The sequence below is a fragment of the Coregonus clupeaformis genome, chromosome 28, assembly GCF_020615455.1.
Source record: "Coregonus clupeaformis isolate EN_2021a chromosome 28, ASM2061545v1, whole genome shotgun sequence".
Taxonomy (NCBI): domain Eukaryota; kingdom Metazoa; phylum Chordata; class Actinopteri; order Salmoniformes; family Salmonidae; genus Coregonus; species Coregonus clupeaformis.
Genome location: NC_059219.1, coordinates 3,843,328 through 3,861,888, shown reverse-complemented (window position 1 = coordinate 3,861,888; position 18,561 = coordinate 3,843,328). Strand labels below are relative to the sequence as shown.

The window sequence follows — 18,561 nt, the reverse complement described above, 5'->3', positions numbered from 1 at the left end:
CCCCATCTCTCCCTCTATGGTCTCTCCTCCTGTCCCATCACCTCCCCTCTCTTGTCTTCCCTCCCCTCTCCTCTTTCACCTCCTCTCTCTTCTCGTCCCTCTCCTCTCCTCTCCCATCTTTCCTCCCATCTGCCCTCTATTGCTGTATTCACCTGCCAATGTACAGTTGAAGTCGGAAGTTTACATACACCTTAGCCAAATACATTTAAACTCAGTTTTTCACAATTCCTGACATTTTATCCTAGTAAAACTTCCCTGTCTTAGGTCAGTTAGGATCACCACTTTATTTTAAGAATGTGAAATGTCAGAATAATAGTAGAGAGAATGATTTATTTCAGCTTGTATTTCTTTAATCACATTCCTAGTGGGTCAGAAGTTTACATACACTCAATTAGTATTTGGTAGCATTGGCTTTAAATTGTTTAACTTGGGTCAAACGTTTCGGGTAGTCTTCCACAAGCTTCCCACAATAGGTTGGGTGAATTTTAGCCCATTCCTCCTGACAGAGCTGGTGTAACTGAGTCAGGTTTGTAGTCCTCCTTGCTCGCACCCGCTTTTTCAGTTCTGCCCACACATTTTCTATAGGATTGAGGTCAGGGCTTTGTGATGGCCACTCCAACACCTTGACTTTGTTGTCCTTAAGTCATTTTGCCACAACTTTGGAAGTATGCTTGGGGTAATTGTCCATTTGGAAGACCCATTTGCGACCAAGCTTTAACTTCCTGACTGATGTCTTGAGATGTTGCTTCAATATATCCACATAATTTTCCTTCCTCATGATTCCATCTATTTTGTGAAGTGCACCAGTCTCTCCTGCAGCAAAGCACCCCCACAGCATGATGCTGCCACCCCCTTGCTTCACGGTTGTGATGGTGTTCTTCGGCTTGCAAGCAACCCCCTTTTTCCTCCAAACATAACGATGGTCATTATGGCCAAACAGTTCTATTTTTGTTTCATCAGACCACAGGACATTTCTCCAAAAAGTACGATATTTGTCCCCATGTGCAGTTGCAAACCGTAGTCTGGCTTTTTTATGGTGGTTTTGGAGCAGTGGCTTCTTCCTTGCTGAGCGGCCTTTCAGGTTATGTCGATATAGGACTTGTTTTACTGTGGATATAGATACTTTTGTACCTGTTTCCTCTAGCATCTTCACAAGGTCCTTTGCTGTTTTTCTGGGATTGATTTGCATACTATTGTTTGTTCTGGGATTGATTGTTTATACTTGCATACTATTGTTTGTACAGATGAACCTTTTCTGAGGTCTTGGCTGATTTCTTTAGATTTTCCCATGATGTCAAGCAAAGAGGCACTGAGTTTGAAGGTACGCCTTGAAATACATCCACAGGTACACCTCCAATTGACTCAAATTATATCAATTAGCCTATCAGAAGCTTCTAAAGCCATTACATAATTTTCTGGAATTTTCCAAGCTGTTTAAAGGCACCGTCAACTTAGTGTATGTAAACTTTTGACCAACTGGAATTGTGATACAGTGAATTATAAGTGAAGTAATCTGTCTGTAAACAATTGTTGGAAAAATGACTTGTGTCATGCACAAAGTAGATGTCCTAACCGACTTGCAAAACTATAGTTTGTTAACAAGACATTTGTGGAGTGGTTGAAAAACAAGTTTTAATGACTCCAACCTAAGTGTATGTACTCTTCCGACTTCAACTGTCTCTGAGTGTCTCAAAATGCTTTACAGTCCAAGGAGAGCAGAAGGCTGTTCCAAGGGCCCTCTAAAACATGGAACAAAACCAGCGGTGCCAGTGTTTCAACTGCTCAATGATTTCAGCCAAAGCCTTCAACTCCTCCAGCCCTGTTACAGTCTCACGTCCTCTGGTCTGATTAGGAGAGAGGGAGCAGTGGGACTGACAGGAAAATGACAAATAAAGAGGAAAACTGTTTTATAGAACGTGATAGATTCATACGTAAGGGAGGATCTAACATGGCTGATTTAGAATAATATACTGTGTTTAACTGAGCATTTCTCTCAAGCATGACTGTAGAGAGCATGTCACAGCGAGGCTGCAGGGTGAAACAACATCTGTTCAGAGCTCTACCAAGCAGATGCCCTCTGCAGCATCCACCTCCCACAAGCCAACACAATCCACCATCTAACATCCAATATACATTTCTCTACAACATACCCCATGACCTCACCAGTGTCCTGAGCCAAACTATCCAACCTTCTAGAGCCAACTGCACCACAAGGCATGCACTACAATCTGGAGCAGATCTCTTAGAAGATCCCTATAGAAGTTGAAAGTTCATTCTCATCTACATTCGTCCCTAAAGACAAAACTAAACAGATTACATCAATATGTCAGAGGCTTTTACTTTAGAGTAATACAAAGAGATACAGAGAGAGAGAGAGAGAGAGAGAGAGAGAGAGAGAGAGACAGAGGGGGCTGTTGAACTGTCATCTCCACATTTAATTGATCTTTGCCAACATTTAAACATAAACACTGGCAAGGCGCTCTGCAAGTTTAAACTAGAGTGCCTTTGTTTTGCTTCTGTAAACTTTTATTTGGACGCGTTGAGGATGTGCTTGATTCAAAGGGTGAGAAGGATGATGGGGTGAGGAGAGGAGAGGAGGGAGGGAGGGAAGGGTAGAAGAAGGGAGGTGACCAGGGTTGGAAATTAACACCCGCCACCTGTCAAATGTGAGTAGATTTTGTCATTGGCGGGTAAGAATGTATATTCCACCAGCCACGTTGGCGGATGGTCACACAGAGCATTTGGGAAATTTAGTTTTTTAAATCCAAAACCCACATGTAGAAGTTGGTCGAATTGACAAGAAAGGCTACTAAAGTGTGACTTTGTCCTCATGTTTCTTGGCAAGTTACATTGTTTTGTTCACATGCTAGGTTCTTTTTCAATGTTAGTTTGAGTTTGCTGCAACTGTCTGCTGCTAGGAAGACATCGCAGTCTGAGATTTTTTCCATCACAGACAAGTCAGTGCCCAAGTTACCATGGTAACGACCCATCCCTTAAAGGGCCAGCTGAACTATTTCTGTCTCGCCTAATGATTGTGCTTGATTGAGCATGCATCACTCCCAAAAACGTTTATTCATGAACTTTTAGTCATTGTTCTCATAGATTTATTTGCGTGCTTCTACATTTCTACTTAGGAGCACATCATGTACTCCTTGTAAAAAATGTCAGCATGGAGCCCTGAACTATAATAATAAATAAGCCGGATCACTCAGCATTTTGTGGCAGGGCAGGCACTTTGTTGATTCTTGATGTTCTGTTGTAGAACTGTTTATCTGTTTTTATTATTGGATCTAAATACATTGGTTAAAAGACACAGGTCACAAAAATGCAATGAAATTAAGCAATATACCCCATGACTTCTTACTAGTAATACATGTTTTGTTTTTGAGGGATTTTTTTGTCTAATTATGTAACAAAAATATTTGGGCTGGTAAACAATCTGAGTGGCTGCTAGGTTTTTTTTTATCTACCTGCCACAGTTAATTTCCCATCCTGGAGGTGACGACAGGAGTAAGAAAGATAAAGGGCAGAGGGGTAGAGAGGAGAGGAGGGAAGAGAAGAGAAAGAGTGAAATAAATAAAACCATAGACTTTAAGTGGAGATCACCCTTCCCTGTGCCTCCATGTTTCATCCAGTCACTCTCTAAAGAGATGTTAGCAATAGCCTGTTGGCTAACCCCCACTCTATTCCTCCACTTCTCCTCCCTCTCTCCACGTCTCCCCCCTTCCCTTCCCCCGATCTGTCCGTGTTGTCATGTCAGAGTTTCAACATTCTATGAGTCTGTAGTCAGAGCCTGTCCCGCTGTGAAGCCAAAGCACTCTGAGCTAAGACCTCGCGTAGGAGTGAAAAGGACGCGTCAGAAAGAAAATAAACTTGTCTGAGCCATACAGACGTCCATAGCAAGGCACCAAATGATCAACATATTGGGCCCAGCTGTGTCCACGGCCAAAACAAACTAAATACAAGTCTAAATCAAAAAGGTTGAAGAGGAACTGAACAGAACTGGCCTTTAATCAGAGTGCAGTGCAATTATGCAATCATAAATCAATTAGTGCCCTAAACTTGTTGACACAACACATATGGGACCCTAGGAAACTTCCTACACAGGTTTGGTTAAGACAGACTGTTCTCTCTCTCATGCTCTCTCTCTCTCTCTCTCTCCCCATCTCTCTCTCGCTCTCTTCCCCTCTCTCTCTCTCTCTCCCCATCTCTCTCTCTTCCCCTCTCTCTCTCTCTTCCTCTCTCTCTCTCTCTCTCTCTCTCTACATTTTTGTCTTCCCTCCTGTTTCTCCCCTCTTGTCCCTTAATTTCAAAGCAGCAGGTCTTGAGGTTTCTGTTTATCTATCGTTCCTTCAGTCTACTAGAAGCCACAATGTTGTGTTGTTAGTTTGTTTGTGTCAGATTGGATGAACGAGAGAGAAACAAATACAAATAAAAGAAGAAGTAGTTGTGTGGAGAAAAACAACCAAGTGGTTTCTGGGGTTAACGGCCTTCAGGGCAGTGGAACAGCAATACACCCTAACAGTGAAGGATCCCACCTGTGTACCACCAGTGATCTCTGATCCCCAGTCCAACTCCCTGACCCAGACCACTGGACCTGGTTGTACAGCAGCCTCACTGACGAGTGGCCAGGCTGTGGACAAGACATCACACACCTTAGAGTACATGTAGCACAGAGATACAGGGACTGGGAAGTAACAAGGCTGTGTAAACAATCAAAACAGTTTCCAATACCATTTCTGTCTATGATTATAGCCCCCAAGATATAACAAATCAGATCAAATTGGCTTCAATTGAATATCTTGGTGTCATCCGCCGTATAACAGTCACTTTAGGGGCCTTTGCGACCCGTCTTGAGTACAAACCTAGGGGGAAACGTTGATGGAGCTCTGTCCTGACATCTTGTTTACAGCAGTGATTAATGAGTCAGAACACAGGAGGCAGGCGGTTACAGTAACCAGACAGACAGACCCTATATTCTCACTAGTCAGTCACGGAATACATGAGACTTTCATTTACAGCACCTCCAACATCCAACCCATAATCCCAGCTAATTCAACCCATGCTGCCGTATGTGTAAGGCTGTGACAACTGACAAGTCCCTAGAGATGCGGCTTGTCTGTGACTGTGTTTGCTGTCTGCCGTTGTTCCTACACTAACCATACATTCACATGGCATTGAGTGAGAGGGTACTTAGGACTGGGAGAGACATTATAAGAAACTCTAATGTTGTTACTGATGAGTCCTACCATTGAAGTGGACAGATTGTCATTGGTAGATGATAGATGTCCATATACAGTAATTGGGAAACCATGGCTTGGCCCAGCAAACTGTGGGTTGACTATGTGTGTCAGTTACGCATAGCCATGATATAGTTATTCCTATATCATGCCTATGCGTCACACATGATACTATTTGTGTACAGGTAACTGCCAAAGTAAAGTAAACACTAACATAAAGTTTCTTAATAGGGCATTGGGCCACCACGAGCCAGAACAGCTTCAATGCACCTTGGCATAGATTCTACAAGTGTCAGGAACTCTATTGGAGGGATGCGGCACCATTCCTCCACAAGAAATTCCATCATTTGGTGTTTTGTTGATGGTGGTGAAAACGCTGTCTGAGGTGCCGCTCCAGAATCCAGTGTTCAATTGGGTTGAGATCTGGTGACTGAGACGGCCATGGCGTATGGTTTACATCGTTTTCATGCTCATCAAACCATTCAGTGACCACTCGTGCCATGGTAGCCAAAATAATGGCCTGCCCACCATAGTTATTCATGACTCTAATTAAGCATGAAGGGATGTTAATTGCTTAATTAATTCAGGAACCACACCTGTGTGGAAGCACCTGCCTTCAATATTCTTTGTGTTTCCATTATTTTGGCAGTTACCTGTATCTCAGAGAGTTAGTGATGAGGGTAAACATGAAAGGTGGTGATGTTAAAATATCCATGAAACAATATGCAGGAACACAACATGCTCATTATTCAAACAGTTTGCACTGTATATCTTCACGCTCCAAATATAGATCCCAACTAATACTCATCAGACCCCAAATAGTTCCTCCCTGAGCCTCTCTACATTCACCAGTGATCACACCTCAAATAAACATCCTGGACCCCCTCTACTGTACCTCTACCACCCCACCACCCCTCACCCTATGAAATACAGCCGAACTGTACAACCCTATGATATAACTACCCACATTGAACTACCCTAAACCCTGATACAGATGCCCATATACAGGCAGTCTGTACACGCATACCACTACCTCTACGTCAGCTTTCGTAACTCTTCAGAATATCCTGAATATCACCCCAAACCTCTACCCAACCAAATACAGTTGTGGGCACAAAAAAGTTACAGCAGAACAGGTTTTTGTGGCAAACTATCACTACTAGACGCTAGAGCGCAAGCTTTTTAGTGCACGCAACTGTACCCTCAAAGTCTTCACACACAGAGCCCGCCCCCAATGACCCCATCCCCTTTTCTCGCCCTCCACCCTGACTGTTCCAGATCCATCCATCAGATATATTGGTAGCTATGATGCTCTGATCTGCTCCTCTAATACTCCTGTGACATTTGTTACCAAGCTGCTGTCTGCCTCATACCACGTCATGGCAACACATGGCAAAGCAGGGAGAACGGGAGTGCTGGATTGGCTGGGAAGCTGTGCGCCTATGACAAAGCAAGGTCATGACCTCCGATGAGGGTGAAGTTTTCACAAATTCAATTTTTAAGGAAACAGTGACCTTAGCTCTATTAATTATGTGTCAAATCAGGCACGCCTCCGCATAAAAAGCTAACAGATGATCTCAGATAAAAAAGTGAAGTGCTGAAGAGCTACTAATAGAATTTCCTGAATGAATGCACTTCACTAAAAGAATGGGGATTGGGCAATCAGTTGTGGAGAAGTGATGCCATTCCCTGAGCCACACCTAATGGGTCTGACTGATGATGAGTGATCCACCATCTCACTGCTCTGTCACGGAGAACTAGAATGACCGATGACAGAGTGAGCGAGGGAAAGAAAAGAAAAGGAAAGGAGAAAGCAATGACAGACGGAGGGGAACACTGAGCGATGAAAAGGAGAAAAGAGGTGAAGAAGAGAGGACAAAGACAGACAGACAGACAGAGAGAGAGACAGAGAGACAGACGGGGAAGAGAAGAACGGCGGGATAGAGCGAGAGAGAGAGAAAGCGAGGGAGCTCCTGGAAGCAGCGGAGGACTCGGAGCGGTGTGCGCTGGCCCTCGGCGGTCCTGCCTGTGTTCTCATCCTCTTCATTATTCGGTGTTGTATTTGAGACTTTCCGCAATAAAGATGTCAAATAGAGAGCAAGTCCATCGCCTCTGGGGGAATGGCTTGGACAGCCTCCAATTCACATCCACCGCCAAGATAACCAAGAGAATACAGAGGGAGAGGAGGAGGAGGTGGAGGAGAGAGAGAGAGAGAGCAAAAGAGAGCGAGAAAGAGAGAGAGAGAGATAAAGAGAGAGAGAATTAGGTATGGATTGGCAGTAACACACAGCGGAATCAAGTTTAGAACCAGGATTAGAAATGAATATGAAATAAAAGATACTAAAGCACTTTTCATTGTCCTTCTAATTATTTAAATGACTGATCATGGTTAAATTACATCATAAATGTCTGATGGTGATTAAGTGTCATCATAGCCCTCTGGGCACAGATGTCAATTCAACGTCTATTCCACATTGGTTCAACGTAATTTTGTTGAAATGACGTGGAAATAACGTTGATTCAACCAGTGTGTGCCCAGTGGGAAATGTCTGATCATAAGTTTTGGATTTCTCTCTTGACTGCTTTCCGATCCCTCCCACTGAACTCTCCATTCACAGTTAATTAGTGTCTGTTTATTAAAGCTACATCTTATCAGCATAGTCTGGCTAATTACTTTTTAACAGACATGTGGCCAATTTCCTCCACTCAGCTGTGGAGGGGCAGGGTGACAACTAGAGAACTCTCTATAACCACTCTGACACACAGACCTGGGTTTGAATAGTACATGATTTAATTTAAAATCCTTCAGCTGGGCTTGATTGATCTTGCCGAGCACAATGGAATCAATAGAATAGTCGCCAAAGTGCAAACCTCATCCATCTGGCACTTCAGGCAGACTAGAACAAACAATGAAAGTATTTAAAAGACTTTGAATAGTATTTGAACCCAGGTCTGCTGACACATAGCCAGCATGTGGCCCATTGACTCTTTCCAAGTGGCCACAAACACATGCAGTAAATCTCTCTCCTTCGTGTTCATTTTCTTTAGTTCACCACAACACACACAATCCAGCGAGTCTTCTGCAACCAGCCACCGACAACACAACAGCTGCAGACACTTAAAACACATACACAGGCAGACAGACAGACAGGCACGCCGAATTAGAAAAACAACACCAAAACACTAGCTAGCTATTAAACAGATTTCAAGCAACTCCCCGTGTCCCTATCCCTCCTTGCTAAACATAAAAACTGACAGATTTCGAGTGTGGAATTTCATCCTTGAACCTTGTCAATAAATAAGAGGGTAGCCTAGGTTATTAATTTTCTCTCTGACATTTTTCCTTCCTTTGTCCATTTGCAACCAGTAACATAAACATTTGACATGCCAAGTTGAATTCTGGGAAGTCAATAGAATAACAACAGGGGTAACATTAAAGTGACATTTTTAAACGTTAGAAATAATACAATTACATTGCTGTCGAGACTCCAGTGTTATCCTGGTCCTAACAGAGGGTGAGACAGTGTTAGGGTTAGGGGGAATGGGAGTGCCCTTCTCTGGTGACCTCTGTCCTCTCTGACTTGCTGAAAACAGGTTTGTTTATGTTTATGGCATTGGGGGGTTGGGGTAGAGGGGCGTTGCAGGGGAACTTGGGGTGGGAACAGAAAAGCTCATCATCACTGAAGATTCATCAGCATCTGGGCAAGCAAACTGAAAGAGGACAGGTCTGTTTGTATCCAAGATCAGAGTCAGTGAGGCCAAACTCCCCTGAAAGTTAGCTTGTTAACAGGGAATATTTACGTGATCTGCTATTAGCTAGTTAGCCAATTTGATGTGGTCCATCAATCACTGTAGCCTATCATGTTTGTCAGCAGCAATCGTGATTAAACACTCTTAAAAACAATGTTGAAAAGGGGACAAGGTTAGCTAACTTCGTTAGGTAGGCCTATGTTGGTTGGAGAAAAAAGTAAATTAGGTCTACTTACCACTATGTTTAGCCAACTGTACAAAGTTTCTACCGGTTGCTTGCAAAGTAAACATTATCAGCTAACAGTACATCGGCAAATGCGCCTTTCTGCTGCTTGACAGGCGGAGCCCACAAAGGATGGGAAATTAACCTAAACCACTCACACTTATCAGGTATAGTTCACTTTTATTTTATATCTCTCAAATATCCAATTAATGGTGGGCAATATTGAGAGATATCGTGAAATTTCACGTTTCTGAAATTACATGATCAATTGATGTTTACTGATCATGAAAAGCATGCAGTTACTTGCTGTAAAACTCTGACGATAGAGCTAAATGTGCGCAATTGTTTTGCATGGAATAATCAGAAATGTTCTGACTATACTCTTCAAGAGGGGTTGTTGATATTACAACCAAATAGTTCACATTTATTTAACAATCCCTTTAGTGGAGCTGGGGTCTCCTTGGCAAATCGAACACTGTACCTTTTTATGACGTTTTATTGACAACAACCTATTTGTTCTGTTTCCAATAGTTTTTCCGTTCCATGCCTACTGAATACGATCCAGGACTCATCTCTCAGTCAGAGTCAATAAGCTGTCATACAGTTAATCACGTGAGACTCACACTGTAACAACATACTCCTGAAACCTCCCCAGGAGAACCTAACTCAGCCAATACTCACTACACCTAATGGCATGTTCCTCTCTCCCCTCCTCCTCCTCCCTCCCTGGCTTCACAGAATCAGACATAATACTTACAAATGCCAAAACATGTCCCACCAAAGATGTTTGGGTTGCGGGCAAGGGCATCCAAACAACATATTTTGATTTTGCTTGCGTCAATCAGCAGGCAGGGAGTGAAAAGATGAAATGTGTTTAAGCACATCCAAGCAGAACTGGCATGTTGCAGAAGAGCAGAAAAACATATGTCTGCCTGACACTAAGTCAATAAGAGAAGACTAGGACTTAATGGACTGGATCTGTCAGTTAGTGCACATTGCAGACACACCAGACAGGTATCTGTAGGACATATATAACTGAGGGAGAGAAGAACTCTTCAACCCTGAGCACCCTCCCAAACGAAACCCAAAGAATGAAATGGAAATAATGGAAGGCCTTCAAACGATGGAGAATGAAGGGAGCTGAGAGCCAGACAGACAAACCGCATAGCAGATAGAGTGTACAGTACATGCACACACACACAGACACACACACATACATACACACAGGTATGCATGCACACACAGATGCACACACACATGCATGCACTCACTCACCCACTCACACAAATGCAGATAGACACAGAATAAGCAGAATAAGAACACACACACATACAGGAAGGGAAAGATCCAAAGATAACACATACAAACATAAATGACAGACTTGGATAGGTTGTACTATGAGTTTAAAATGGGGTTAGGAGGACTCACCCAGACAGTTGTGTCCGTCGTGGGCCAACATGAATCCGTCGTAGCAGGTGCACCTGTAATTGCCCGGGATGTTGATACACTCGTGGACACAGCCTCCATTGTAGTCATTCTCACACTCGTCCATGTCTGAAACAGAGAGTCATAGAAGACCAATGAGAAGGGCGAAGAGGAATTACTGCAGCTACTGTACAAATGGATGGAAAGAGAGGAAGGTGGAGAGGTAGAATGGATGGTAGGGGATTGGGAAAGATGGAGGAGATGGATTAGAGATTAACAGTATGGAGTGTCATTGGGATACGTGTAGGGGTACATAGGGAGGGGCATATGGAGAGTGTCAGCTGATGTTTATGTGTAGAGGTCTGGGTACAGGGTTGGAGATAAAAGGTAGTCCACTGGTACAGCTCATGGTGAGTGTGCATAGTATACATACTAGGGGTAAGACTGGAGTGTTTGGGGGTACAGGGTCCAGAGGGGCATACGGAGAGTGTCTTGCCGTGTTTATTCGTTGACGATGTTCCCCCTTCATGCTGAGCCAGCGGAGGAGTCTTTCACAGGAGCCACTCACAAGTGGTTGCCATGCGGACTGAGCCACTAAAACAAACAGTCCCCCCTCCGTGTGAACGCAGCAAGCCAGGGGAGGCAGACCGGGGGCCAGACCCCAGCCCCAAATCCTCTCATCCTCTCCTTCGATCCTCCTCCTCAACTCTGGATGGGCCCGAGCAGGTATCTGGTTAGTGTTCAACTCCTGTATTACTCCCTCTGTCTCTGTCTCTGTCTCTCTCGCACTCACCAACCTGGCCAAGACGCCAACTCTCACTCCCTCTGTCTGTCTGTCTTTCTGTCTGTACATCCCTTTCACCTTTTCTAATTTTCCTTTGCTCGCTCCTTCTCCCCTTCTCCCCCTCTATGTAAAGTTACTTTCTTGCACTCTTTCCATCTCACTTCTTTCTCTGTTCTTTCTTCCCACTCTCTTTCTCTCTCTCCCTCTATATGTTTCCTATCACCTGTACCCTCTCTGTCTGTCTCAGACACTGGCACACAACATTAGTAGCCTGTCTGTGTCCCATCCATGTGCACACACACACACACACACACACACACACACTGTGTCCTGTCTCTGCCAACCGCGAGGTGGGCTATGATGGGTCTGGTTCTGTCAGCCACAAACAGCTTTTAGCACTAGTCTCTCTCCGCCTCCTACATCCTGTGACTGGACAGAACCCAGTCCTGGGCTGCGTCCCAAATAGCACCCTTGTCCCTTTAGTGCACTATATAGGGAATAGGGTGCCATTTGGGACACAGACCTGGACACTGCACAGCACACCACCGGTACAACGCCAACACACTGAAATATTCCACTGTCGGTCTGCTCACACAGACCCCTCACCCTCTAGACAGCTCATTGTCATCAGGATAGAACACACAGTGTATTGGTTAAAAGCTACTTTGATGTTCCTGTATATCTACAATAAAAGCTTAGCCTAATCTACTTCTAAGTTGAAAAACGGGTCTACAATAAAGAACAGACAGCGCCAACACATCTTGGTCGAAATAGAGAAGAAATCTAATCTAAAAGTGTTTTTCCTGAGGTATTCCAGTCAGTTAAAACCCATCAAGATAAAAGTTAAATAAATAAATGGGACAGACATTCTTTCGTTTAGAGATGCTCTGGCACCTGCCATGTTTCCAGAGCAGGCAATTACACAGGCCTAACATACATCAGTGCATTCTAATCCACTGTTTGTTTTCAACTCTCTTTCCCACACAAACAAAGGAACGGAATGGCCTTCTGCACTTTAAAGACAGAGACTGGACCCTGGCTGGTGTACACAAACTGGTCCCAGTCATCAGTGGCTCATCCCAGAGGCATATGAAACCAATTAGGGAGCGCTGGAATGAGAGGGCTGCTGTGTAATGACTGTTTTGTCGGAGTGTTTGGACGAACGCCTCTCCCCGCACCAGCAGAAGAGATGCCAAGGCACCCCTATACATGCTCTGCGTAGCACCCTGAGACCCTCCAACGGAAAGCAGAGGTGTGGAAATACACCGGAATAGGAGGAACATCAGTCGTTGCACTAGAGAGAAGACGTGGAGGAGGAGGACGTATAGACAGGAGAAATATCATGTAGATACACCTTGAGTAGGAACTGTGTGTCTCCATCAACCACATTTGAACACAACTACCCTGTTTTTGAAAGGCAGAGAGAACTGAGCAGAGTTAGTCATGAGGATGGCTTGCATAATGTCTACTGCTTTTTCTTCGTCAAACAACAGCCCAAAAAAGGAGAGAGGCATACAAAGAGAGCTAGAGAGAGAAAGCAAGAGAGAGAGAGAGAAAGAGAGAAAGCAGAGAAAGAACAAGTGAGAGTGTGAGAGAGAGAAAGAGAGAGAAAGAGAGAGCCCACTGGGGGCACAAACGTCAGTTCGATGTCTAGTTTTAATTTACATTTGGTTGAGTTGTCAACTAACGTGAATTCAATGTGAAATCAACAACATATTTCACCATGTCATTGGATTTAGGTTAAAAGTAGGGTGAAAAAAGACTACATTCCCTTACGTTGACTACTTTTTTCAAATCCAATCAGTTTTCCCACATTGATTCAACATCATCACATTTAATTTTTTGGTTGAAATGACATGGAAACAATGTAGATTTTTTAGAGGGTAAATAATTAGGTTAGCGAGAGCAAAGGGATAAATGAAAAGCTTCCAGACGTAAGAAGTGAGGCTGGATCAGGCCATCCTGGCAAGGCAAAGCAGGCTTGGTATTACATAGGGGAGCAGGGTTAGAGAGCGCCAGAGATCAGGACAGGTATCAGGAGGGGGGAGGGCCGGGGCTCACACCTGCCCTGGGGCATGGGGACTTGGGGCAAGGGTCTGGGGCCAACGGGGGAGGATGGACATGCACTGTGCCTAGTTAGCCTCCAGCAGTGCCCTCTTCCTGCCCTGGAGCTGTTGTTGACATCTGACAGCGGCGCCCCGACAGCTTCTGAACCAGGCTGCTCGCTGCTTCCGCTGCTTGGACACGCGGCGCACCTTTCATAACTGAAAATCTCCAGGTCCAGAGAAGTGTGTCCACAGGAGAAAGCCCTCGGCTCAGTGAAGGGAGATTTCCAATTATAATAGCAACAGCATGTGGAGCTGGGACACTTCACTAATGTGGATTGCGTAATTCCATGAGCGGAAAAAGAGATTTCTCAAATTCTTGGGGTTGTTTTAATTTTGGTGGCTGTTAATTGTACCTGACTCAACTGCTGAGTAAGGTTACTATAAGTTAGATGCTTCAGCCATCCCAATTGACACCCTACAGTATTCCCTATTTGGTGTACTACTGCTCTATATAGGGAACAGGGTGCCATTTGGGACACAACACCCAATACTAAAGTAAAGGAGACTGGGTATCAACAGAATTCTCTGAACCTCAGAATTACGCAACCTCTCTAGCTACCTATCCCTCAGCTTCTCTGAAAATAACAACCATGTGTATTTACGCAAGAGGTCGAATGACAGCGCAAAACCAGAAATAATAACAATATTATTTATGAACCTGTAGCGCGTCACAGTTCATTACCAAGGCTAGGATAAAGCTCCTCAGGACAGAAATAAGAACATGTCCCCATTACTGACATCCAAACACCAACAAACCACAGACATTCATATGAGCAGAGGGCTGAGGGCTGAGAGCCAATGCTTCGTGCCCAGTCAAGGCCAAGGGTTTGTGGCGGTGAATTTCTGTTCTGATGCCCGTTCCAAGACTGAAAAAGCAAGATGTGCCTATGTGCGTGCGCGCAGGTGAATGTGTGTGTGTCTCTCAGGTGTTGAAGCTTGTGTATGTACAGCATATGGGTATATGAGCTGTATGGCACTTTGCAATAAAACCTCTCCTCTCTCATCTCTTGTTCCATCATCTCTGTGAGTGTATATGTGAGTCTGCTCTCAGGCTTTGTTCTAGAGAGCTATAGCTATATAAAGCCCCTGCCTACTGGAGCCGAGTCTGACCTGCTCCTCCAAATGTGTGTTTGTGTGTGTGTGAGTGTGAAGCAGGGAGCCAGTGAGGAGAGCTCCTGAGCAGTGACGGAGTAGCAGATACTGGGCAGACAATGGCCTAGTAATTGTCTCCCACCTCTCCCTCAGCGCCTCCCACCCGCAATATCTCACTCTCTATCTCATGAAATCTCTCTCTCTCCCTCCCTCTTTCTCTGGGTCCTTACCTACCTCTCCTTCACCCTCCATCTATTTTCTCTCAGTTGCATCTATGCATCTGTCTTTCCAATTATATGTCTGTCTTTCCCTCCCTCCCTCCCTCCCTCCCTCCCTCCCTCCCTCCCTCCCTCCCTCCCTCCCTCCCTCCCTCCCTCCCTCCCTCCCTCCCTCCCTCCCTCCCTCTGTCTGTCTGTAAAGCAGGTCAGGTAATTGTTGCTGCTGCTGGGAGAGCAGACTCATGGCTCATTCTCTGTCTGTCTCTATGTCTGAATCGGCTGCTGCTGCCTCTGCACATGTCTATACAGCCCAAAAACACACAAACCCCGGCATACAGGTGACACACACACACACACACACACATGGCTACACAGCTGAGCTCTGACACACACACAGCCACTCAAACACAGCTAGAGGTCCAGTTACAATGCATGTTAGTATCTTTAGCATCACCAGGAAATGGTAGCCTACATATAGAGGACATGGGTAGAGAAAAGCAAAGGCTGTAGTGCTGAAACTAACTTGTTTTTGAAAAGGAGGAGAGGAGAGGATGAGTGACAGGGACAAGACCAATGAAAACCAATCAATTAGTCAGTAAGTGACAAATGCTGAGCAAACATGGACAGCCTTTCACAAGACCCTGACAACCCTGTGGCAACCAGCCCAGTCTACTCCTCTCTGTGGAACGTTAGATAAATCTACTACTGGCTGCTACTGATGAGCAGAGAACCATGTGACTGTTGAGTTATAGGCCTACTCAGAGAACAGCATGGGCCTATTTTAATCCAAACTGATAGGCAGGAAAAGATAATAGTCATTTTGTTTGACACTGTCACTGAAAGCATTGTTCTTGTTGAGTACATGAATAAATACAATTCCTGTAACAAAATATACACTGCTCAAAAAAATAAAGGGAACACTTAAACAACACAATGTAACTCCAAGTCAATCACACTTCTGTGAAATCAAACTGTCCACTTAGGAAGCAACACTGATTGACAATAAATGTCACATGCTGTTGTGCAAATGGAATAGACAACAGGTGGAAATTATAGGCAATTAGCAAGACACCCCCAATAAAGGACTGGTTTTGCAGGTGGTGACCACAGACCACTTCTAAGTTCCTATGCTTCCTGGCTGATGTTTTGGTCACTTTTGAATGCTGGCGGTGCTTTCACTCTAGTGGTAGCATGAGACGGAGTCTACAACCCACAAAAGTGGCTCAGGTAGTGCAGCTCATCCAGGATGGCACATCAATGCGAGCTGTGGCAAGAAGGTTTGCTGTGTCTGTCAGCGTAGTGTCCAGAGCATGGAGGCGCTACCAGGAGACAGGCCAGTACATCAGGAGACGTGGAGGAGGCCGTAGGAGGGCAACAACCCAGCAGCAGGACTGCTACCTCCGCCTTTGTGCAAGGAGGAGCAGGAGGAGCACTGCCAGAGCCCTGCAAAATGACCTCCAGCAGGCCACAAATGTGCATGTGTCTGCTCAAACGGTCAGAAACAGACTCCATTTTTTATTTTATTTTTTATTTCACCTTTATTTAACCAGGTAAACCAGTTGAGAACAGGTTCTCATTTACAACTGCGACCTGGCCAAGATAAAGCAAAGCAGTGCAATAAAAACAACACAGAGTTACATATGGGGTAAAAAAACATAAAGTCAAAAATACAACAGAAAATATATATACAGTGTGTGCAAATGTAGCAAGTTATGGAGGTAAGGCAATAAATAGGCTATAGTGCAGAATAATTACAATAGTATTAACACTGGAATGCTAGATGTGCAAGAGATTATGTGCAAATAGAGATACTGGGGTGCAAAAGAGCAAAATTAATAACAATATAGGGATGAGGTAGTTGGGTGGGCTAATTTCAGATGGGCTGTGTACAGGTGCAGTGATCGGTAAGGTGCTCTGACAACTGATGCTTAAAGTTATTGAGGGAGATAAGAGTCTCCAGCTTCAGAGATTTTTGCAATTCGTTCCAGTCATTGGCAGCAGAGAACTGGAAGGAATGGCGGCCAAAGGAGGTGTTGGCTTTGGGAATGACCAGTGAGATATACCTGCTGGAGCGCAGACTACGGGTGGGTGCTGCTATGGTGACCAATGAGCTAAGATAAGGCGGGGATTTGCCTAGCAGTGATTTATAGATGGCCTGGAGCCAGTGGGTTTGACTGACGAACATGTAGTGAGGACCAGCCAACAAGAGCGTACAGGTCACAGTGGTGGGTAGTGTATGGGGCTTTGGAGACAAAACGAATGGCACTGTGATAGACTACATCCAATTTGCTGAGTAGAGTGTTGGAGGCTATTTTGTAAATGACATCGCCGAAGTCAAGGATCGGTAGGATAGTCAGTTTTACGAGGGCATGTTTGGCAGCATGAGTGAAGGAGGCTTTGTTGCGAAATAGGAAGCCGATTCTAGATTTAACTTTGGATTGGAGATTCTTTATGTGAGTCTGGAAGTTGAGTTTACAGTCTAACCAGACACCTAGGTATTTGTAGTTGTCCACATACTCTAGGTCAGACCCGTCGAGAGTGGTGATTCTAGTCGGGTGGGCGGGTGCCAGCAGCGTTCGATTGAAAAGCATGCATTTAGTTTTACTAGTGTTTAAGAGCATTTGGAGGCTACTGAAGGATTGTTGTATGGCATTGAAGCTCGTTTGGAGGTTTGTTAACACAGTGTCCAATGAAGGGCCAGATGTATACAAAATGGAGTCGTCTGCGTAGAGGTGGATCTGAGAGTCACCAGCAGCAAGAGCGACATCATTGATATACACGGAGAAAAGTGTCGGCCCAAGAATTGAACCCTGTGGCACCCCCATAGAGACTGCCGTAGGTCCAGACAACAGGCCCTCCGATTTGACACACTGAACTCTATCTGAGAAGTAGTTGGTGAACCAGGCGAGGCAGTCATTTGAGAAACCAAGGCTATTTAGTCTGCCAATAAGAATGCGGTGGTTGACAGAGTCGAAAGCCTTGGCCAGGTCGATGAAGACGGCTGCACAGTACTGTCTATTATCAATCGCGGTTATAATATCGTTTATGACCTTGAGCGTGGCTGAAGTGCACCCGTGACCAGCTCGGAAACCGGATTGCATAGCGGAGAAGGTACGGTGGTATTCGAAATGGTCGGTGATCTGTTTGTTAACTTGGCTTTCAAATACTTTCGAAAGGCAGGGCAGGATGGATATAGGTCTGTAGCAGTTTGGATCTAGAGTGTCACCCCCTTTGAAGAGGGGGGATGACCGCGGCAGCTTTCCAATCTCTGGGGATCTCAGACGTTATGAAAGAGAGGTTGAACAGACTAGTAATAGGGGTTGCGACAATTTCGGCGGCTAGTTTTAGAAAGAAAGGGTCCAGATTGTCTAGCCCAGCTGATTTGTAGGGGTCCAGATTTTGCAGCGCTTTCAAAACATCAGCTGTCTGAATTTGTGTGAAGGAGAAGCGGGGGGCATGGGCAAGTTGCAGCAGAGGGTGCAGAGTTGGTGGCCGGGTTAGTGGTAGCCAGATGGAAAGCATGGCCAGCTGTAGCAAAATGCTTGTTGAAATTCTCGATTATTTTAGATTTATCGGTGGTGATAGTGATAGTGTTTCCTAGCCTCAGTGCAGTGGGCAGCTGGGAGGAAGTGCTCTTATTCTCCATGGACTTTACAGTGTCCCAAAACTTTTTGGAGTTAGTGCTACAGGATGCAAATTTCTGTTTGAAAAAGTTAGCCTT

The 18,561-nt window shown here is 44.8% G+C and overlaps 1 protein-coding gene across 7 annotated transcripts in view; it reads right to left on the bottom strand.

The window, feature by feature from the left end:
- LOC121543736 (signal peptide, CUB and EGF-like domain-containing protein 1) overlaps positions 1–18,561 on the bottom strand; it is a 118,695-nt gene that overhangs the window by 87,900 nt on the left and 12,234 nt on the right. For all 7 annotated transcript variants that reach the window (XM_045208495.1, XM_045208496.1, XM_045208499.1 and 4 more), the window contains exon 3: positions 10,642–10,767. In XM_045208495.1, the coding sequence (XP_045064430.1) occupies positions 10,642–10,767 (126 nt within the window). The remainder of the gene's footprint in view (positions 1–10,641; positions 10,768–18,561) is intronic.